This window comes from Gordionus sp. m RMFG-2023, chromosome 1, assembly GCF_954871325.1.
Source record: "Gordionus sp. m RMFG-2023 chromosome 1, tfGorSpeb1-WG-v2, whole genome shotgun sequence".
In the NCBI taxonomy this organism is placed as follows: Eukaryota; Metazoa; Nematomorpha; class Gordioida; order Chordodea; family Parachordodidae; genus Gordionus; species Gordionus sp. m RMFG-2023.
The window spans coordinates 57,909,538-57,934,091 of NC_088775.1; the positions used below are offsets into that span (position 1 = coordinate 57,909,538).

General features: G+C 27.0%; 1 protein-coding gene across 4 annotated transcripts in view; it reads left to right on the forward strand.

Moving 5' to 3' along the window:
- The first annotated feature begins 8,317 nt into the window (after positions 1-8,317).
- Positions 8,318-24,554, forward strand: part of LOC135931650 (uncharacterized) — a 97,714-nt gene continuing 81,477 nt past the window's right edge. For 2 of the 4 annotated variants that reach the window (XM_065468897.1, XM_065468896.1), the window contains exon 1: positions 8,324-10,373. In XM_065468897.1, coding sequence (XP_065324969.1) covers positions 8,547-10,373 — 1,827 coding nt within the window. In that variant the 5' untranslated portion in view covers positions 8,324-8,546. Of the gene's footprint in view, positions 10,374-24,554 lie in introns of all 4 variants that reach the window. The other 2 variants (XR_010573113.1, XM_065468895.1) reach the window with 2 other exon arrangements.

Genomic DNA, 24,554 nt, shown 5'->3' on the forward strand with positions numbered 1-24,554 from the left:
CTGAGTTTAATGATATAAAAATATTTAAAATTACGTTAAAAATGTTAGCCTTTTCCTTCTGAAAGTTTTCGCGACAAAAAAATATATTTATAATACCGGAAGCGTAAAATAATACATCCAAGCATTTTTGGATAAGAAATTTAATTCTGAGTTTAATTATAAAATATTTAACATTACGTTTAAAATGTTAGCCTTTTCCTTCTGAAAGTTTTCGCGACAATAAAATATATTTATCATACAGCGTAAAATAATACATCCAAGCATTTTTGGATAAGAAATTTAATTCTGAGTTTAATGATATAAAAATATTTAAAATTACGTTTAAAATGTTAGCCTTTTCCTTCTGAAAGTTTTCGCGACAATAAAATATATTTATCATATCGGGAAGCGTAAAATAATACATCTAAGCATATTTGGATAGGAAATTTAAATCTGAGTTTAATGATATAAAAATACTTAAAATTACGTTTAGAATGTTAGCCTTTTCCTTCTGAAAGTTTTCGCGACAAAAAATATATTTATCATACCGGAAGCGTAAAATAATACATCCAAGCATTTTTGGATAAGAAATTTAATTCTGAGTTTAATGATATAAAAATATTTAAAATTACGTTTAAAATGTTAGCCTTTTCCTTCTGAATGTTTTCGCGATAAAAAATATATTTATCATACCGGAAGCGTAAAATAATACATCCAAGCATTTTTGGATAAGAAATTTAATTCTGAGTTTAATGATATAAAAATATTTAAAATTACGTTTAAATGTTAGCCTTTTCCTTCTTAATGTTTTCGCGATAAAAAATATATTTATCATACCGGAAGCGTAAAATAATACATCCAAGCATTTTTGGATAAGAAATTTAATTCTGAGTTTAATGATATAAAAATATTTAAAATTACGTTTAAAATGTTAGCGTTTTCCTTCTGAATGTTTTAGCGACAAAAAATATATTTATCATACCAGAAGCGTAAAATAATACTGCCAAGCATTTTTATATAAGAAATTTTATTCTGAGTTTAATGATATAAAAATATTTAAAATTACGTTTAAAATGTTAGCCTTTTCCTTCTGAAAGTTTTCGCGACAATAAAATATATTTATCATATCGGGAAGCGTAAAATAATACATCTAAGCATATTTGGATAGGAAATTTAAATCTAAGTTTAATGATATAAAAATACTTAAAATTACGTTTAGATTGTTAGCCTTTTCCTTCTGAAAGTTTTCGCGACAATAAAATATATTTATCATACCGGAAGCGTAAAATAATACATCCAAGCATTTTTGGATAAGAAATTTAATTCTGAGTTTAATGATATAAAAATATTTAAAATTACGTTTAAAATGTTAGCCTTTTCCTTCTGAATGTTTTCGCGATAAAAAATATATTTATCATACCGGAAGCGTAAAATAATACATCCAAGCATTTTTGGATAAGAAATTTAATTCTGAGTTTAATGATATAAAAATATTTAAAATTACGTTTAAATGTTAGCCTTTTCCTTCTGAATGTTTTCGCGATAAAAAATATATTTATCATACCGGAAGCGTAAAATAATACATCCAAGCATTTTTGGATAAGAAATTTAATTCTGAGTTTAATGATATAAAAATATTTAAAATTACGTTTAAATGTTAGCCTTTTCCTTCTGAATGTTTTCGCGATAAAAAATATATTTATCATACCGGAAGCGTAAAATAATACATCCAAGCATTTTTGGATAAGAAATTTAATTCTGAGTTTAATGATATAAAAATATTTAAAATTACGTTTAAAATGTTAGCCTTTTCCTTCTGAATGTTTTAGCGACAAAAAATATATTTATCATACCAGAAGCGTAAAATAATACTGCCATGCATTTTTATATAAGAAATTTAATTCTGAGTTTAATGATATAAAAATATTTAAAATTACGTTTAAAATGTTAGCCTTTTCCTTCTGAAAGTTTTCGCGACAATAAAATATATTTATCATACCGGAAGCGTAAAATAATACATCCAAGCATTTTTGGATAAGAAATTTAATTCTGAGTTTAATGATATAAAAATACTTAAAATTACGTTTAGATTGTTAGCCTTTTCCTTCTGAAAGTTTTCGCGACAATAAAATATATTTATCATACCGGAAGCGTAAAATAATACATCCAAGCATTTTTGGATAAGAAATTTAATTCTGAGTTTAATGATATAAAAATATTTAAAATTACGTTTAAAATGTTAGCCTTTTCCTTCTGAATGTTTTAGCGACAAAAAATATATTTATCATACCAGAAGCGTAAAATAATACATGCCATGCATTTTTATATAAGAAATTTAATTCTGAGTTTAATGATATAAAAATACTTAAAATTACGTTTAGATTGTTAGCCTTTTCCTTCTGAGAATTATATTGTTAAAGCGAAAAAAGCGCCAGTACAAATTCAATTGAAACGATAAATCGTCGGCGAATTATATTGTTAAAGCGAAAAAAGCGCCAGTACAAATTCAATTGAAACGATAAATCGTCGGCGAATTATATTGTTAAAGCGAAAAAAGCGCCAGTACAAATTCAATTGAAACGATAAATCGTTGGGAAATTATATTGTTAAAGCGAAAAAAGCGATAGTACAAATTAAATTGAAACGATAAATCGTCGGGGAATTATATTGTTAAAGCGAAAAAAGCGCCAGTACAAATTAAATTGAAACGATAAATCGTTGGGGAATTATATTGTTAAAGCGAAAAAACTTTAGGAGAAAAGATGGAATAGAGGATGCTGAAAGGAAGGAAGAAATTAATGATAATGAAGAATTAGAAGTAAAACTAGATGAAATTCAAAATGGTGAAACAAAGTTGCAGAAAGAATGGTCGGAAAATGATGGTATGAAACAAGGAAATACCAAAAGAATATATAATCAAGAAATAATAATGAAGGAGAAAGAGACAGGGCGGCAAAAAGACGAGGAATTTCGAAATGAAAATGGAATTTGCAATAATAAAAGTGCAAGAGGGAGTGCGAAGATTGGTGAATAATTATAAGGAAATCTTTGAAGAAAGTTTGGGATGTTTAAGAGATTATGAGGTAGATATCAAATTAAAGGAGGGACATGTACCAAAATTTTGTGCGTTACGGCGAATACCGTTTGAATGGCGAAAGGAAGTGGATAAGGAATTGGATCAATGGGCGCAAAAAGGTATAGTATGTCCTATAGAATATAGTGAATGGGCAACACCGTTGGTACCTGTGAAGAAGGCCAATGGAAAGCTCCGTTTATGCGCAGATTTCAGGGTCACGCTAAACCCGTGGGTAGTGGAGGTCAAATATCCGTTGCCTCGAATTGAAGAAATATTGGCCAATTTGAAGGGTAGTATGTACTTTTCGAAGGTAGACTTTTCCAACGCATATTTACAATTACGGGTAAAATCTGAAGTACAAAGATTATTAACTATCACTACTCCAAGGGGGTTGTATGCATTTTGTAGATTACCGTTTGGACTTAGCGTGTCGGCTCCGATTATTCAGCGAACAATGGCGGCTGTTTTTCAAGGTCTAGAAAGAGTATTTTACTATATGGATGATGTGTTGGTAATGAGAGAAACTCATTTCAGTGAGGTTGAAAGCGAATAGTATGGGAATACTAGCAAAGATGGCAGGTCATTAATATAAGAAAAATATTCGTAAGATAAATGGTTTTATATTTAGTCAAATATTATGTTGATGTGGTAAGTCCTCGATGACCTGAATGTTAGGAAAATTTCTCTATGGCTTGCAAAGAAGGAATCCACAGTCAAATTTTAAAATATTAAGCCTTGGGGCATGGGGAATTTAAACCCTGGGATTATGTGGAGGGGACTTGAAGCAGTGACCTAGCTATTAATTTTGTTTAGGGAGGGTTCACACCTATAAATGCATAGCTTTAAAAAGTCTAGCCGGGATTAACTTAAAAATCATTTCCTTACAGTGCTAAACATATGCTTAAAATTAAAGAAACAAAATTTGAAAATCTTATAAAAAAAAGATATTGAGCAACGATTTTCAAAGATAACGAAATTTGATCTTTAATATTAAAAAGATTTTGAATAATATCTTCAAAGATTAAATAAAATTGGAAGTTTCAAAAAAATCTTTTGTATATTACATGAATAAAAAATTTATATGCGATTTTAATATACAGGTGTAATAGTTTGTAAATTTTAATGTTTTAAAATTAGTATAAATAAAATGTTATATTTCCCATTGGGTAATTTACTAAATTTTTCTAAATTCCTTGAAATAAATGGATTAAAAAATATTTTTTTTTAAACAAGTTAAAATTAAGATTTCAGTGAAGATGAACCATAGAGAAGTGACGATTGTCATATTTGTTATTTTAAAATTTTTAGAAGAAAATAGGTAAAAATATACATTTGAACATGCTAAATTTAGATTTAAATGAAGAAGATTGGTAGAAAATGACAATTGTCATATACGTAAGTTTTTGAAGCTTGGGTAAAAATATAAATAGTAAACATGTTAGATAATTCGATGGAGATGATCATAGATAAATGAAAATTGCATTGTTCGTTATTTTTTTGAAACAAATTGGGAAAAATATAAATTCTAAACTCGTTATATTAGGATTTCTGAGCTCAATGAATAAAACTTCATTGGGACTAGATGCATAAACTTTTGAAATTAAAATGTTATAATCGCCTTAATATATTTATTCTATTTATTACTTATAATTATCGAAGGGATACCTACATTTATCATTCATTCTTCAGTTTGCATTTACCATGTGCCTTTTTATCTAAATATATATAAGTATAACAATTTTGTTTAGGGCTGAAAAGATTTTTATGTGTTACACGTATATATAAATGCATTCTTCATTATCCAACATATGAAATCTAATATTTTGTATAAATATTATAATATATCGACTGTAACAATATTAAATAAAAATAGAATTTGTTTAAAAATTTGCTAACTCATTGTAGAGAATTTCATATAGATATTGGGGTTTCTAAAATTGGTCTCTTAGATAGGCGTTGTCAGGATTTTACTAAGGGTTGGGGGGGGGGATTGATAAATTTCTGCTAGTTTCGTCTCCCAGACCCCTCTTTTGATGGGCATTTGACCTGCTTTTGCTCGGCCATAGGTCGGGTTTCCTTAGACTCTATACAGCTATAAAATATTTTTATAGGATAGGTTATTAATAAAAACAACTTATTATCTTTTTTTAGAATTAACGAAATTGGTTAATAAGAGATGGTATCATAAAATAAGCTAAGTCCGGAACAAATAGGAAATATATTTTTATTAGTTTATGTCGCAGTTGTTTAAATTTACAATGAAATACTGCAAATAAATATATTTTAAGAAACGTCAAACATTTAATTTTATGTTTGTGTTTGTTTTTATTTTTATATAAAATTAAATGAATATATATATATATAGACCTATGCGCAGGCTGGCCTGGCCGGCCGCCGACCTGCTTGGTCACGCCAAAAACGCCGCCGTTTAAGAAAATCAAGCCGGCGCGCCGCCGATTTCATTTCGGCGGCGCACGGCCGGCGCAGAAATTTCTTGCATATTTTATACCTTTTTATTCTTATAATTGGTCAATCACTCTTGTAATTTTTTAATGTCATTCAGGATTTTGATGAATAATTATTTTCTACTATATTAAAATCATAATTATATTGAAGTCATTATAGAATTCAATCAATCAAAAATCTAAAATTCCAAAAGTTACCATAACTTTACATATTTTTAAAATGGATGTATTTACATTTAATATTTCTATAAATAATTTTAGTCTCCTAACTCTGGAAATTTTTTGCAAAAGAATTAGAGAAATTATTACTGCTCTAAGATATAAAACTGCAGAGGTTGAATTTGAATTCGAGGAATATCAAAGAAAATGTCTAAGTACAATAGATTTAACATCAGACATGTTAGATCTTGACAGCATTGATCCATACCCGGGTACTCGTTTTCAAATTGGCAATTCTAATTCTAATGATAATAATAACAATAATTCCACGCATATGAAAACCTTAAAATTAAATGTCCCTAGTTGGCGTAGTATATTAATTATGCTAGAGAGCATATCTGGATTAAATAAGAATTTAATTAATAATGTTTTGAAAAGAATTGGGAAGCACTTTCTCAAATTATGAATCTGATCTGGTAGAAGAACTATAGGATTTCTTTCAAAATTTAAAGAAATTGTCGAATTTATTTCACAAAAAGGGCCTACTTTAAACTTGGCGTTACTTTTTAGAAGTGAAATTAACACATTTAATAGTAAATGATAGTGATAGTTCTGAAATTATTTTATTTAAGGAAAATATGCTAAAAAAACTTGCGTAACGATTTTCGGTTTGTAATCTGCAAGTAATATTATATAAGTATATTCTTTTATTTTTAATTTAAAATTATATAGGTATTGGCTTCTCTTTTAGATCCAAGATTTTAAAAATTGACAATTGTGTCAAAGTATTTAATAGAGCAAAATTGCTCAGTTTCAGTATAATAAAACATCTTAAACTTATAGATAATGATGATAATCAGGTAGTAAATAGCTAATGAGGATGAAGATGAATGATTAAATTCAAGTTATTTGACAAAATTGGCAAATAAACATTTAACAATAAAAATTATGATTCCAAGTTAGGTGATTTAGAACAAGAAACACAGTTTTCTTGGAAAACGGCATTCACAAGATATGGACGTTCTAAATTATTGGAGAGAAAAGAAGAGTAAACTTCCCAATCTTTCCAGGCTCGCCAAAAAATTCTTTGCATTTGGGAGACTAGCACACCTAGTGAAAGAGTTTTATTTACCGCTGGATTGACGTTAAATTCAAGGAGATCATCATTATGTTCCGAAAATTTAAATAAAATTATTTTTATACATGATATTATAAAATTACGAAATCGATTTTGGATATAATAAGTTTTCTATTAAATAAAAAATATGCCGAGATATCTGTAGAATAGTGTATATTTATTTGTTTTTTTTTAAAAATTAATAAGCAATTAAAAAAATTTATGTTATAAAAATATACAACTACGACGATTTACGCCGATTTAATTGACCGGCTAAAAATACGGCGCGCCGCTAGCCGTCGATTAGATTTTTGAAAATTGCGCCGGCCGCCGATAGTTTCGTCGGCGCACAGGTTTATATATTTATAAAATATTTTTAACAAAAGGAATCGATTTGTACCATTTTAAAATTTATTTGTAAGGTACTTCAAATTTTTAGAATCAGTTGCTTCGGACCCCCTCCCACCCCACCCTCCCTTCCCGTTGTAGGGCCACTGCATTTAACTTTGGTTAAACTTATATTTATTATTCACATTCATTTCTATAAAATTTTGTCTTTAGTTACATAGGTAGGAAAAAGACTCGACACTTAACAAGAATTAATATTTTTATTCCAAATTGAGAGTTACAAACATCATGAAGATTATATAAATTATTTGGGACGTGAAGCCATTCTATTCGACAACTTACCTATGATGCTGAATATTCTAGCATGTCCTTTGTGATGAGCTTTGACCCTTTCTTTTTGATTAAAGCGATAAAAGAACTATATAAAAATATTAAAAAAATGGTCTAAATTACAATTTTTGACTTATATAAACTGTGTTTTGATAGATGTTTTATATCCATAGTGTCAAAATACCTAAATAATGAAATTAACTTTAAATCCCTCACAAACTAAACACATTTTGTCAAAGAATATTATAAATTATTTCTGAGGACCGATTATAAGCTCCAACCCATTCTATATTATAATTTGATCTAGGTCAATTTCTTCGTTCATAAAATTAACCTGTATGGCTTAAACACAAATATATTTTTATTATACTTTGTATTGCGAATGCGATTAAACCGATCGATTATTATTTTTCTAGCCATTAAAATTATAACGTAAGAAAAAAGGAAAATGAATGAAAAAAAATCAATAATATTGGATGAGTACGTGGTTTCTATTTTACGAGCCACAATAAATAAAAAAATTTCTGAATATATTAGACAAATATGTTTAGCAATTTAAGCGATTTCTGTTAAATCTTATATAACCTTTAACCTGATATTTATGTTAAATCTAGATTGATTTCGATCTCAATAAATTAATCTAAATAACTAATATATGAAAGAAAAAAAGAAAGAACGAACAACGAAAGAAGGAAAGAAAAAACGGGAAAAAAGAAAAATATTTTTTTAATTCTTTTAATGGCGATAAATAAAATAAATAAACAAAAAGATATTGTTTGTTATTTTAATCGTTTTTTTTTCTCATTTTTTATTTTATATATTTTTAATTTTAACATGTATGTTTATTTTAAATAATAATATAATATAAAATATTTATATTGCGTTGTAAATGTCTTCTTTTCTTTTCTTTTCTTTTCTCTTCTCTTCTCTTATTTATTTATAATATTATTATTTTTAATTTTTTTATTAAAAAAATAATGTTATCGTTCTTGAATAAGAAATAATTTATTTAAATTTTTTTTAAATGGGGCATGGTCCTTTCTTGTTTTGATAGATAAAATATAGTTATATAATGCGATCGGCGTTATCGGACAGCGATGGCGCCACGCAAAATAAATCATTCTTTGAAGCTAAATATACAAACACGTACAAAGACTCGCAAAAGCAAATTTTGGGATTGTACTACTTTTACCAGCAATGCTATAATAAATCATTCAACCAAATTCGGCAGAACACCGACGCGGAATTTCAGCTTAATGGTCATGAATTCAATAATAGACAATTAGATGACGACTTATTACTTGATACAACTCATTCCTTTGAAAATGGAATCGAAAATTTTGTAGACTCCCACAATAATCGTAAATTACCTAATAGTGCCGACAATTTTTTAGAAACTTCAGGTATAAATTATAATTATGACAGTAATTCATTTTGCAGCAGTTTAAATAGGGTTAATCTCAAAATTCCGACGAATAAGGATTTTAAAGATGATAAATGCGCAACCCTCGTGCATTCTTATTCCTATAATTCCGATTTGAAGAAATTTCATTCTCGTTTCACAAAAGATTACCATACTAAGGGAACGATCAACCCAAGATATTACTCTCCCCCAATTTCAAATTTGGATGTCAAAGGTTGCAACATTAATTTGAGCCTAGTTAATAATATTGTTAACTCAACTGTTAACTGCCAACATAGGGAAGTGACTTTCACTCTTCTTGAAGGTCATGAAATATCTTGTTTTGAAATAGGTGGTGAAAAGCGTCTTTGTCTGCCTCAAGTGCTCAACATAGTACTGAAAGATTTTTCATTGCAACACATTAATGCGGCCTGTGAAGAATTGCATGTATATTGCTCCAGTTGTGATCCCAGCCAACTCAAAGCCCTTAAACAAGTAGATGCCTTATCACACATAACACTGGATTGCGGACTCATTACAAAAACTGACTCTGAGAGGTTGTGTGACTATTTGCTGAGGAATTGTTGTGGCCGAGAAAGAGCACTAGATTTGAGGAATTCTTTATCATCTTTGAACAGCATCACCCATATTATCAAGACACGATCTTTTGATTCTGATTCCCACCTTGATATTGCTTCAGCTACTCGCCACAAGAAAAAAAAGTTCAAAACTTTGCCTGATTTTGTGGGGACATCATGTATAACCACCAATCAAATCTATGATTTTAATGATGATGATGAAACTGATGACAACAATGAGGATACAAGTTTTAAGGTGTATCATGAATGTTTTGGCAGATGTGTTGGACAGGTCCATTTCAGCCTGTACAAATACCCTAAGGCAGCCTGTATTGAATGCCTGCATTGCCATTTGCTATTTACACCACCACAATTTGTTTGCCATTCTCACCGACAAGCAGAGACCCGCATTTGCCATTGGGGTTTTGATTCGGAAAGGTGGAGATCATATTTGTTCCTCAAATTGCCTTCAATCAACTCTAAAGATAACAATCATATTTCCGCTGACTCAACAAATATAGCCAAAACATTTAGTTCATCATCCTTGGAATACCTTGTTAGTGGCAGACAATGCTTAACTATTCCCATAATAACTGGCAAAGAAACAAGTTTACCTTCATACTTCAGTGAGTCTTATTGTGAGCATATATGCAATGACTATCAAGTTATCAAAACTTCTGAACAGGTAGGAATGTGTAAACGCAAAAGATATCTTTCTGACACCCAAAATAACCATTTACATTCTGACAGCATTGCCTTTAATCAGTCTATCAAAAAACTGGAAGCTCAACTTGAGGCCTTTAAAAATAAATTTTCTTCTTGTTCCACCTCACATAAAAATGAAACCAATGTGCTACCAATTAGGATTGAGCACACAGAATCATTTGATCATCCAATACTCACCCAAAATACCCTCAAGGTAAATATTTATACCTTGTTTATATTAATGTGTCACAATAAATCTCTTTTACATGATTTCTTTTATAATAATCTTAAAGATGTTCAGAGAAAAAAATTATTTTTTGAACAAACTAAACAGAGCCCAAAATTGGGCCTGTTTTTCATGGTCCACCCAACCCAAATAAAAATCTAATTTTTTTTATCCAGGTTCAGCGCAAAATTTTCCAAAATAACCAAGACTAGCCTGATTTTGCATGCTGAATCTGACCCAAAATTTTATAAAGATATTTTAAAAATAACATTTTGATCCTCTATGTGGGTATATTAGATTCAGATAAATATTTTTGATATAATTTTATTTTATATTCATATATATTAAAAATTATGATATTTGTATTATGCATGTTTATTTCCATATAAAAAATCTGACAAATTTTTTTTTTACACATTGGAGATGAAAAAAATTTGAAAATGTTTTATATAGAAAATCTAACAATTATTACTTATTTATAGTTATATAATTTAATACAATAAATTTTTTACCTCACTTTAACATTTCAATTTTAAAAATAGAATTCTAAATTAGGCATTACAAAAAAACGAATCGAATAATTGCGCTATTCCTATTCGTACGAATAATAAAATCATTATTCGTTTCGATTCGATTCAAAAAATTTTCTAAAGCTTATAAAATATTTTGCAAAAAAATTTTTACAGATGTTTAAAGAAGAAACTTTTAAGGTTTCTCAAAACTAATTGTCATTTTTGCATATATAACAAAATTTTAGAAAGTATTTCATTATAGATTTTATTTATTAAAAATACTTTAGTAGCATAAATTTCCTTTATTTAATTATTAATATAATTTTTAGAGGTGATTATGACAATGTAATAGAGGATGAAGATATTATAATGCACTATCTGATTTAGATTGTCTTTAAAATTTGCCAAAAATAAGGTTACTAAATGGGAAAAGGATTTTCCTAATCAAGAACTAGTCAAAAAATTTTAGTTATTTATCTGCCAGGAGCTCGAGAATATGGGAAAGAGGCACACTCTATAAAAATGTTTTGACTTGTTCATAACATCAAAAATGATTAAAGAGAAACAATCAAAATAAAATAATTATATATTACTTTGAAACTTTTCCTTTTCTTCCATTAAACTTTTTCAGCAAATATAACTTGTTATGATTTGATATTTGATAATAGGAAATAAAATAAAACGAAATGATATCCACTAGGAAAATTTAATTACTTCTTTTTATTTTACTTGCAATAAAATATTTGCGAATAATTACGAATATTTATATAAAAAATTTCAAATAATACGAATAATTTTCCTCATTATTGTGTTATTCGTATTCGTAAAATACGAATCGAATCGAATATCAAATAACAAATAATTCGTTTTAGGCCTACACCAGAGTATTGTTAGGTATACTATTAATAGCTCTATAGAATTTAACTCAAAAATGAAATGTGTTATTCGTTACATAAAAAAGGGAACGCGTGACCATTACTACCTTGTGTAAAAAAGATTGTGTGTTGGCTATTCAGAAAATAACACGTTACTCTTTACTTTTTTTAAAAGTTTCAAATCATTTTATTTATTTTAAAATAGGATATATACACTAAATATTTAAAGATATATATATTAAAAAACAAATAAACATATATTAAAAATAAATTAAAAAAATATATAAGTAAAAGAAAATATAAGTAAAAGAAACTGAGAAAAAAAATTTAAAAAAGAGTACAAATCACCCTAGAAAAGAGTGAATGCTAAAAAAATTTACTTGAAAAATTAAATATTATATATGAAAATTTCCTTGTATAATATAAATAAAATTATACAGAAATAATATGTTATAAGATGAGATCTCTTTTTAATTATATTTTTTCTTATATAATAAAATAAAATTATACAAAAATAAAATAATATATTAAGATATGATATTTTTATAATAATTTTTTCTTTATTTTTAACAATTAATTTTCAAAATCTTGATTAGATCAGAGACCTGCAGTGTTTGCACAGCCCAGACCATTCAAAATTTATTTCAGCCATTTAAAATATCTATACTTTAAAATATACAGCTCGTCTACTATTTTTTTTTTATAAATAACTTTCAAGCCTGGCTCGGGTATTTAAAAAAAAAATTTAAGCCCAGCCAAATATGGCCTGGGACTGCAGGTCTCTTAATCAGATAAACAACATTGTGCTTACATCTTTATACTAAACACACATTCAACTGGCTTATACTATATTTAATAAATATAAATTTTAATTGGGGGATATTAAAAATTAAAGAGTAATCCATATTTTGTAAAAAGCTTAATAGATCATCTTCAAAAGCATCTTCATTAGATCCTCAACAATTTTTTTTATCTTTATCAGAAAATAATCTGGTATTTTTGTTGTTCTTAAAGGGATCAAAGTCTGTTTGTTGTTTAATATTTTAGCTGTATGTATACCTTTTATGTATGTTTGTAGGATTGCATTAATAAGTGGTTTATAGATTTGAAATAATTTAAAGTATTTTTTTTAAGTTTTAATATTATATTAGTTATCATGGGAGTGAGATATCTCCCAAATGTTTTAAAATTGAAAGAGCCTTAGCAACAGGTTTTATAACATATAAAATCATTATAAACATATTTTAATTAACACTAACCATACAATATCTTTGAACGACTTGTCATTATTGATGTATATTATATATATATATAATATATTTTATATATATATTTAAACTATTATTCTTAAATGATTGATAGATGTCAATTATTATAAATATATATTTAGTTAGTAATAATATTGATTTTTGTTGATATTGATTTTTATATGATAATCGGCGCGGAAGGTTTTGTAATAACCTAAAAAAAAAATGAATGTTTTTATATTATTATTAAAATTATGACAAGATTGTGAGAATTATTTTATTAAATTAAATAAAATTAGAGTTATTTTATTAAAATTAGAGTTATTTTATTAAAATTAGAGTTATTTTATTGGTACCGACTGACCAAGATACGTTAACACTTATTAGGGAAAAAATAAGTTTGAGAAAAATATAAAAATTGAAATATTTAGAGGAAAAAATAAAACAAGAGTGTTTTATAAAAATAAATTTCAGACGTTATTAATCAACAAAAATATTTTCTAGGATCGGGTTCCTCAAAATTATAGTGGATTCTGGATATTTAAAAGTAAGAAAATTTTTTTATTTGATTTTTAAATTACACAACGCAATAGTAGGATTTTTGGATTAAAATTAGAAAAATATAGATAAAAATTTAAATTTTGGATAATTAATGAAATTATGGCTTTTTCTTTTGTTACTGTTCATCGTAAGCCTGATTTTGATAAAATGCAGAATTATAAGGATCATTTTAATAAAATATTTAATTCAAAATTTAATAAAGTGGATGTAACTAATAATATCATTACTCCAGTAATTTTTTTTGTGTTTTATGTAACTTTGATTACAATGAAACATGCAATTAAGAAAATAAAAAGAAGATCTATTAAAAATAAAGAAAATGATATAAAAAATACTAATGTTGAAAATTTAATTTCTGAAATTTTGGTGAAATCTCCAGATATTTCTGAGGATATCCAAAATAGCTTACATTTAATTTTGATAGAATTAAAAAAAATAAATGATAAAAAGAATATTATGCCGGAGGAAAAATCCGAGAAAATATTAGATACTGGTGAAGTATTTAATTTGCCTCAGAATAATAATATATCAGAGGATATCAATAAAAAATTAAATTCAATAGTGATTGAATTTAAAAAAAAAATTTCAGAGGTTTTAATTGAGAAACCTGTTGAAATTGTAAAAAATTATAATAAAGATAATACTTTGAGACAAAGTACTGAGGAATCTATAATTTTAAGTGAAATTAGAGAAATGAAAGAAAATATGAAAAATTTGTCCAAAGATGTGTCCAACTTAAAAATTAAAAATAATAATATAATTGAAAGTTGTGAACTCTGTGGAAGAAGAGAACATATCGGTAAAAATTGTTATTCAAGAGACCGAAAAATGAATGAGAATGGTAATGTAAAACCAAGTGAAAAAAATGACATTGTGTGTCATAGATGTGGTTTTGTAGGACATATTAAACGAAAATGGTTAAAGAAGCAAATTTTAAAAGTGGATTTCCACAAAGAACCTCGGTAGTGTTACAACCGGTGGTTAGAAATATACAAAATCCTATTATTAAAAATGTGGATAAAATTGAAAATAACAATACAGATCGTGACAGAATGTGTTTCCGATGTGAAGAAATGGGACACATTGCTATCAATTGTATTCAAAGTGTGAGTGGATTACAGTGACTATATGATTTGAAAGAGAATCATATAAAAATAGATAAATTAATTTTTGAAAATATTAAATTTTGTGATATATATAATTTTATTAAAAATTTTGTGGATATATATATTAAAATAGATAATCATCATGGGAATGAGAATTATACATTGAAATTTAACTTGAATAAAAAGAGTTGTAATGTTGGAAATTTTTATTGTCATTTTGGTGAAATAAAAAATTTTAAATTAAACAATAATCTGAATAAAAAGGATTATTGTAATCAAATGAGTGATATATATCCAGGGAAAATTTTAAATAAAAACATAAATGAAATTCAGAGACTTTTAAATTCTGTGATGAATTTAGGTATGAATATTAATTATATTGACAATGAGATTAAAATAAATGTCATTCAACTCATTAAAATGCCTAAAAATTTAATAACTGAGGGAGCAAAAGAACAGAGTTCATGTCCTCATATTAATTTAAAATTTGGTGGACAAATGGTTGAAATGTTATTTGATACCGGGGCAAGTATTTCAATAATGTCTAGTGAAAATTTTTATAAATATTGGCCGAATGGTATTGTTGAGAGACAAAATATGTGTATAAAACAATTTGATGGATCTGAAATCAAAGTTTTAGGTAGAACTCAGTGGGATGTTATTTTCCATGATATTCCTAATTTTGGATTTATGGATAGTGAATAAAAATGTTGAAACAATTATGGGTTGGGATTGGATTGCCAAATTGGGACCTCGAAATAATTATTGGGATTTATTTATCATTGATAGCGAATTGGCTAAAGAAAATGCCGAAAGAAAAAGAATGGCTAATGAAGTCAGAGAAAAACTTAAAGAAAGAGAAATGAATAAATTAATGAGTGAAATGAAAGAATCTATAGTTAATAATAATATTGGCAAATATCATGAGAAAACCATGATGTATTCAAATCCATCTGAAATCAATATTGAAAATGATAAAAAAATTAATAATGAAATTAATGAATTTAATAGAGTTAAAAATGCTTTACCTATTTTAGTTGAAAAATATGGTATAATTTTTGAGGACACATTGGGATGTCTAAATGATTATCAAGTGGATTTAAAATTAAAAGAGGGATTTTCACCTATTTTCTTAGGGTGTCGTAGAGTTCCTTTTGAGTGGAAAAAGGAAATCAATGAAGAATTAGATAAATGGGTTAATGATGGTATTATTATTCCTGTGGAATATAGTGAATGGGCTACTCCATTAGTACCTGTTAAAAAATCTAACGGAAAACTTAGATTATGTGCAGATTTTAGAGTAACACTTAACAAATGGGTTGTGGAAGTGAAATATCCATTGCCGCGAATTGAAGAAATTTTGGCAAATTTAAAAGGGGCCAAATATTTTTCAAAGGTTGATTTTTCATCAGCTTATTTACAATTGCCTTTGAAAGAAGAAATTCGTAAATTGATGACAATAACGACGCCTAAAGGATTATTTACATTTTGTAGATTACCTTTTGGATTAAGTGTATCTGCACCGATTTTTCAGTTTCATTTAAGCAAATTAAAAAGTAACATATAAAAAAAATATAAATAAATAACATGAGTGTTAAAGGAAAAAATTCAGTAATTATAATTTAAAAATTTAAATTTTTTTTTTAAAAAAAATATTTATTTAAAAGTAAAAAAAAATATATATATTGAAATATATATATCGTAATGAATTACAAAATTGAAACAGCCGATCAAATTATTTATGTGAAAATAGTTAAAAAGAAGAAATTATTCATTAAAAAGGATAAAGCGGGTATTTATAAAAGATGTTTTAGGTGCCAGTCCTATGGCCACTTCTTAAAAAATTGTAGTATTCCTGTACATATTCTACAAGGTCACGATAGGGAGGAACCTCTTAGTGAAATAGAGAAGACTCCTGGGACTAGTAGCTTATGGGAAAAAAATTATAAGATAAAGCCGGAGGATGCTTATTGTAATTATAACAAGATTAATGAGATGGAATCTCGTCAAAGACAATATGGGAATAGACCATGGCCACCGCATAATTATGATGGAAAGTTTAAAGGAGCAAATGATATACAAGTTAAGACAGTGGTAGGAACAAATTCACCTATGGAAAATAAATATAAATATTATGGAAAAATACCCAATACAAGCCGGAATTCCATCAAAGTAGGATCAACTATAGCTAAAGTGATTAACCAAATTGAGGTGCAAAAGAGATTCAATCCTATGGATACTGAGGAAGATGAAATGTTGAAGGAAGAAAAAGAAAACTTATAAATGTAAAAAATTTAATTTCACACGTTTTTTTTTATTACCCCGTCTTGTTTTTTTTAGGGCGGTCGTGATGTATATTTTATATATATATATATAATATATTTTATATATATATTTAAACTATTATTCTTAAATGATTGATAGATGTCAATTATTATAAATATATATTTAGTTAGTAATAATATTGATTTTTGTTGATATTGATTTTTATATGATAATCGGCGCGGAAGGTTTTGTAATAACCTAAAAAAAAAATGAATGTTTTTATATTATTATTAAAATTATGACAAGATTGTGAGAATTATTTTATTAAATTAAATAAAATTAGAGTTATTTTATTAAAATTAGAGTTATTTTAATTATCTTATTTTTTCATGAGGAAATATTTGAGCTGGGACACAATTTTACAAAGTGTAGACCTTGTACTTTATTTTCTTTTATTGCTGTAAAAAATGTTTCATATTATGGCTAAGGCAAGTTAAATCATCTTCATATGAAGAAATATGTACAATTGATATAATATTCATTATAAAATAAATTATAATATTAACGAATAAGAATATAAATTAACATATCTTGATTGATTCAATATTAATATATCTTGACTGAAAATTTAAAATTAAATTGAAGGAATTTGGTGGTTGATTTAAGTTAAAAACTCTGCTTATTTATAAAATTTGAAAAATAAATAAAAATAATTTTATAATATAATAAAATAATTTTTTCCATTTAAAAAAAATTTTAACGCAACGAGTAACGTTTTGCGTTACCGTTACTCAGAAAAAAAGAAACGCGCTACTCGTTACCTCTAAAGAAATGACTTTCCTTTTCAAACGTAACGCCGTTAGTAATAAAGTTACTTATTTGACTTCACTTTACAGCACTACTATTAAGCCAATTTTTAGCTAGCTAAAAGGCCTTTTATTAATTTATGATTTTCTTTCAAATTTGAGCTGCTATATTTCAAAGAAGAAAGTAATAGTTTTCCGCTAAAAATTCGGATTAGGCCATTTCCAGACAAAAAATTTTTTTAAAGCAGTTTTTGATAATACCAGCAATTTTTTTTATTTTTAAACAAATTATAATAATTAGTCAACTTTTTTAAAAATATAGTATATTATTTAAAAAAAATAATCTGGATACCCATTTCAGAAACCATTTGATTGTTAATAAAAATCAAGCTCTCTGGCACTCCCCTATACATTGAGTGAATTAACCAAAATTTAGCCATTACCCAACACCAGAGTTCTGCAATTAGCTGGGTATTAGCGCGCCTACCTACGCCCGCCCATAGAACGTTGGCGGGCTAAAATATTTTAAACATTTATCTAGTGGGTTAAAAAGTATTTTTAAAACGATGGGCCAGTGAATTTGAAATATTTTCTTGGCAAAATGAGCAGAACAGACTTCTATTGATGAATTTAAGTAAAAAATTAAAACCTTACTTTAAAAGAGAAACTCATTACATTTTTTGCTGCCTTGAATAACAATGCGTTTTCGTCATTTGTTACCTTATAAAAAGGAGTACACTCTACTCTTGATCAGATAAAGACCGCATGCTCAACACTGCTTCCACTATGTGTCAAAAAAAATAGTAAATAAAATTAAAATAAAGAACTTTGGGTCTTATGTTGGAAGGTTCCATTAACATTTTTTTGTTTGGTTAGCCACTACCACAATTGTTTATAAATTTAAAAATCTAAATTTGAAGAATACCTCTGACTTGGTGAATGCTTATATTATTTACATAAATCTGGGAAAAGGATTGGTTTTTTCTGAAACTAACTAGGTGGTTGTGTGTTATGAGATATAATATATAGAACTGAAACGACCTCATCATGATTCCATCTGTTAATATATATTAAAAATGGTACTCTTATTTATTTTAGATTAATATTGTCATTGTTTAGCAATTGCTATATGTTAACTTGGAAACATTTAACATTAGATACCGAGTGAATTGGTATTTTGTTTATTTAATTTGGCTATACTATTTAAAAAATCCTAATTTTCGAAAAGCATCTGTGACCCAGTCGATAAGATCGTTGCTTGCCAATCCGATAGTTCAGGGTTCTAAACCAGCATGGTCCATATTTTTTTCTGAAACCAACTTGGTGGTCCGTCCTTTAGGATATATTATAAATCGGACTCGGCTACGTGATTTCATAACTATATATTAAAAAATGGATGATTTTCTTTCAAATCCTCAGATGTATTTCATAAATTCAGGACCTAGGATTTGACTTTTTTTTCGAATCAGGAAAGAAAATAGACAATAAGTTTGTAGCGCAATCTGTAAATAAATAGCTAAGCGAATGTTTTATCACGTGATTGTTTGATTTTTTTAAAAATTTGGTAAGCAATGAAAGGTTAATATGTAACTAATAAATAGGCAAAATTTTAGCTTATAGATATTAGGGTTCAAAATGTCAAAAATGACTTATCTTACCATTATTTTCCTTCATTCACTTAAACATATCTTAAAATATATGTCGTAATTTTTAAAGGGATCATGACTATCCGGGATCTTCACGGGATTTTAAAGGGATAACTAAAAAATTAGGGTTTTAAATTAAGGAATGATAATACGGGATTATCACGTTTTAATCGTGATAAAGAGGAATCTTATTTTAAAAGCGTTTTCCACGAGTTTCGTTGCGTTTATACCCTATACTAGACATACCTTATATCATAAGGCCAAAAAAACAACATTGAAAATTAAAAAACGCAACGAAACTCGTGGAAAACGCTTTAAAAATAAGATTCCTCTTTATCACGATTAAAACGTGATAATCCCGTATTATCATTCCTTAATTTAAAACCCTAATTTTTTAGTTATCCCTTTAAAATCCCGTGAAGATCCCGGATAGTTAAGATCCCTTTAAAAATTACGACATATTCATATTTATAAATAGCAAATTTAATATCAAAATTGCATATCAAGATTATTCATTTAAATTAAAAAAATTTCGATTTTTCCAATTACCGGTCATCTTATTTAATATATAAGAATTAAAAACGTTTTTGAAATAATATATAGTGTTTGCAACGGTCTGGTCCCTTTTTTTAAAATGAGACCGGACCGATAGACCGTTAAGTCATGTGAGACCAGACCGTGGGATCATCGGTCCAGTCCGGCAGGCCCATCTAAATTTTTTTTTTTACTAAACTATAAAAGTTATATTCTGCATTAAATTTATTAAAAATAAAGTGTTAAATTACCAATATTTTAATTAATCAAATCATTTTTATTATATTAAACAATAAAAATGCCTAATATTTCAAAAGAATATTAAAATACAAATTTATTGAATTTAATTTAAATCAAATTGTTTTACATATTTAATTAGTTTTTTCTGATATATATAATGCCATAAATATTTGGTTATAAAATAAATTATATTTATCTTCTAAAAAATTAAAAATTCTATTTTTTATCCATGATTCAAGTGCATTATAGATTGAACCATCTTTGGATTCATTCTATTTCGTTTTTTTGTTATTTTATTATTAGCTTTAGAAAAGATTCGTCACTTGCTACAGATGTAGCCTGCTGTGGGAGATAGTCCATTGCTATTTTGGCTATGGATGATTCCCTTCCCATTAATCTAGTATGTTGGATTTAAACGGATATAAAATATCAGATAAATAGCTAATTTCATTTATATCATCTTTCCCAGCTTTCTCTGCTGATATCCCAGTTCCCATGAGCCTATCCCTGGCTACTCTCTTATTTCTATTCTTTTTTTGAATTTAAACCAATATCAATACAAGTAATAAAACCAATAGCAATATTTCGTTAATCTTGGTTCCCAGCCCTAATCATAACTATAAGTATGCTTATTTGATTAAGTTTTTATTCATATATTCGAGCTCCAATATGCATAATTTACTTGTGCTTGAAGAATTGGAAAATATTTGTAGACATATTTTACATGTTTTCTCAGCATTATCTTTTTCAAAATATTTGTATAATTCTTCAACATTATGTAAAGAATTTGTTAGATTTTTTTCATTTACATCAATAGTCATTCTTTCACCCCCTAAAGAGTGTGGTGATTTAATATTTTCATCAACTTATATGATTTCAATTTCAATTTCCATTTCTAAAAATAAAAATTAATATTACCTACCCTACTAAATTAAATTACTTGACGACGAATGAATTGGATTGAATGAAACGGAAGAATATAAAAATTAAAAGATAATGAGATATTATAAAGTGTTAGGCTTTAAATAATCATGTTTTATGTGTTCATGTACATGCACAGTAACTAAAAAGCAATTTATAGTAGAGTAAACTTTTATCTTCTTTAGTATAGTAAACTTTTATCTTCTTTAATCGGTCTTCAGTCTGACCGGACCGGATCATCGGACCGTGTTGTCGAACCGGACCGTCCCGTGGGACCCAAGAGTCTGATGAGATCGCCTTGGACCGGACCATTGCAAACATTAATAATATATCTTCATTTTTTACAAAAATTTTAGTAGACATCACTAAACGCTTCTTTTAATTTAGAAAAAAAAATCGGTCTGGTATGCCGTTAGCTTCATTCATAGAATCAATAGAAATTATTAGTAAAGTGTATAAATATTTTTCTAAAAAGGCGTCCTTGTATAAAATAACATGTTAATCAGTTTTTAATGGTTTTTTAAACCTATTTGATATAATTTATAAGGATTATTCATCTTCTAGGTGGAAATAATAAATAATATAGTTTTTAATCATTAAAGGTAATTCGCCCATTCCATGTCAAATCGACCATAATTCGACTGACCTCTTGTTAAAAATTGATAATATTATTTAAATCGGTAAAAAAACGAGAAAGTCGTTTATTATAGCTTGTTAGGACACCTGGATCCGATTCAGGGCCTCAAAGATGCGAAAAATGGTGATTTCGCCTGTAGAATTTTTAAATTACTTATATCTCAAAAACTATTTAAAGCAAAAATAAAATAAATACATCATTGTAGGCACAAAAATCTATCGGAAAATAAAATGTCGCCAATTTGAGGTTTTACCTTTCGGTTTACATCTTTACGTGTGTATTTAAAGAATTATGGGAGGGTTTTCAAAAAAAATTTTCTGCCTTTTATTTAGACACCTTTTATAAATAATGCCTTCAACGCTAAACAATGGCTGAAATGGGGGTCTTTAAAAGTCGAATAAATTGGGCATTTGGCAAAATGCTCTCCATTTAATTTTGGATATAATTGAGCTAGAAGCGTCATTTAAATTTCTTTATAAAGTCTACTGGTAGGCCTTGTTATATAATGTTAAATTTTGTTTAAAAAATTTACTGTCTTTATAATGCCTGGTAAAAACTATTTTATATCGATAAAGTTTAAAGGAGAAAAGTGCCAATTGCAGAAAAGACTCATTTTATGCAATAATTCCATGATAAAATGACCATCATAGCGCGATTTTCGGATGACTATTTTAAAATAGATGAAATTTGGCATGAAGGTTACTCATAATATTTTTGATCTTAAGTAACATTATATATATCATTCTGTAGCCTTAAAATTCTCTTTAAGAAAATACAAAAATTATTTAAAAAATATCTTCAATGTCGTTGTATTTCCGGTAAAACAAAAAAAAATGTTGAAAATTGCCCCGTTTAAAACAATTAAATTCATGAAATATGTTTATTACTAATATATTTAAAAAGAGAAAATAAGAATTTAATGTATTTATAAAGGGCGCTATTTTTAAAGATAACTTATGTGTTTTATAAATAAACATGCATTTTATATTATAAATAACAATTAATATTTCTCTAAAATTATTGTATACACTAGAAATTATTTAACTAATAATAGTGTTATTTCTATTCCAATACCGAATACAATGACCCAATTACAATTTCGAAATGTAAAATATAATTCATTTGGCAGACAATACTAAAATAGATTACATGATAGATATAAAGTAAGGCCTTATATTAATATATTGAATAATAAATGTCAACAATTCGGCAAACATCATTTATCAATTGATAAACAGATGATACACCGAGGAAGACATTCTTGCAAAATGTTCAATAAAGGAAAACTAATTAGATTCGGAATTTTGGTATTTGGCATTTCCCAATTATGTATTATCATTTGATATATATCAAGGAAAAGCGATAATGAATATGGATTATGGAAATGTAATTATAAAATAATAACGACATTACAAAAACCAAATTATCATAAAATATATTTTGATAATTTTTTTACGTCATTTAAACTTTTGTCATACTTTAAATAACGGGATATTTTACAATTGGAACTGTGAGAAATAATAGAATAAAGCATTGCCCAGCTGGATCATTCCACTGCCAAATATGATCACTGCTTATAATAAATAAGCACATGGGTGGAGTCAAAATGTGTGATAATCTCATATCTACATATAGAATAAAGATAAGAGGGGAAAAATGGTGGTGATCAATATTCACCAATTTTATAGATCTAGATGTTAGCTTACATTTTTTATGCATATTTTATTTGATAAAGTGATTTATTAACAGATATATTAATTTCGAAATAGTGGATTGATTATCTATTACAACATTTTATCACTCGAAAACTTTTAATATTTGAATTTAATTTGAAATGAATAAAAGTTGCATAGTAAATTATTCAAAGGATATCTCATCAGCGGCTATACTCTTAAATTTAGAATAAAATATCCACTGTTTCTCTGATGGTTTTCTTATCTTTTTTTACAATTACAAAAGTATCTTTGGTTAATTCGTAGAAAATCTGTAAATTCGTGAATCGAGATGAGAAGAAGAGTTTGCTTGCATTTAGATGAAAAGTTATACCTCTTTCGAACACCGTTAAATTGAAAAAAATAAGTACAGGGCATGCAAGCCAGTTTGCATTACAGAGTGAATACCATACTGATTCATCTGAACATTATTTATCCAAGATTATAGATGGGAAAAGACGTAGATATTTCCATACTCAAGATATATGTGCCAAACATGTCAAATCGCACTTCATATTAAATGTTTCAAGGATTTTTATAATTAAACATTTTCTCGTTTTTATTATAAATTACAAAAAAAGAATAAAGATTTTATAATTATTATCTTTTTTAAACCTCTTAATGGTTAATGGCTCAGGTAAGCATCTGGTTATCTATTTCGGATTATTTTTTTTGGCAGATTTTTTTAGAATAGTTTGGGCATTAATCAATATAATTTGGAAAGATTGAGCATTTATCCACAAGAAAAATCTTGAACATCAAAGGGTGTTCTTTTGTTGAAGGAATACATCCATTATCTTAGTTGAACTTTGATACAATTTGATTATCTAAAGTTTAAAAAAAGTATCTTGTATCTTAGATAATTTTTTAAAATATCTTATTGAAATATTTGATAAGTATCTAGTTTCTTATATTCAAAATTTTTCTGGATACAATTTTCTGAAAATTTACCTAACCCTGAAGAATAAATAGTATTTGTTAAACGGCTCGATGCCAGTTTTAAAAACGACTAACTTAATATTTCACCTAGAAAAATATTTCCTAAACTTCGTCATTTCGATAATAGATGTCCAAATCTTTGTGCCATCTATGACAAAATTTTTTTAG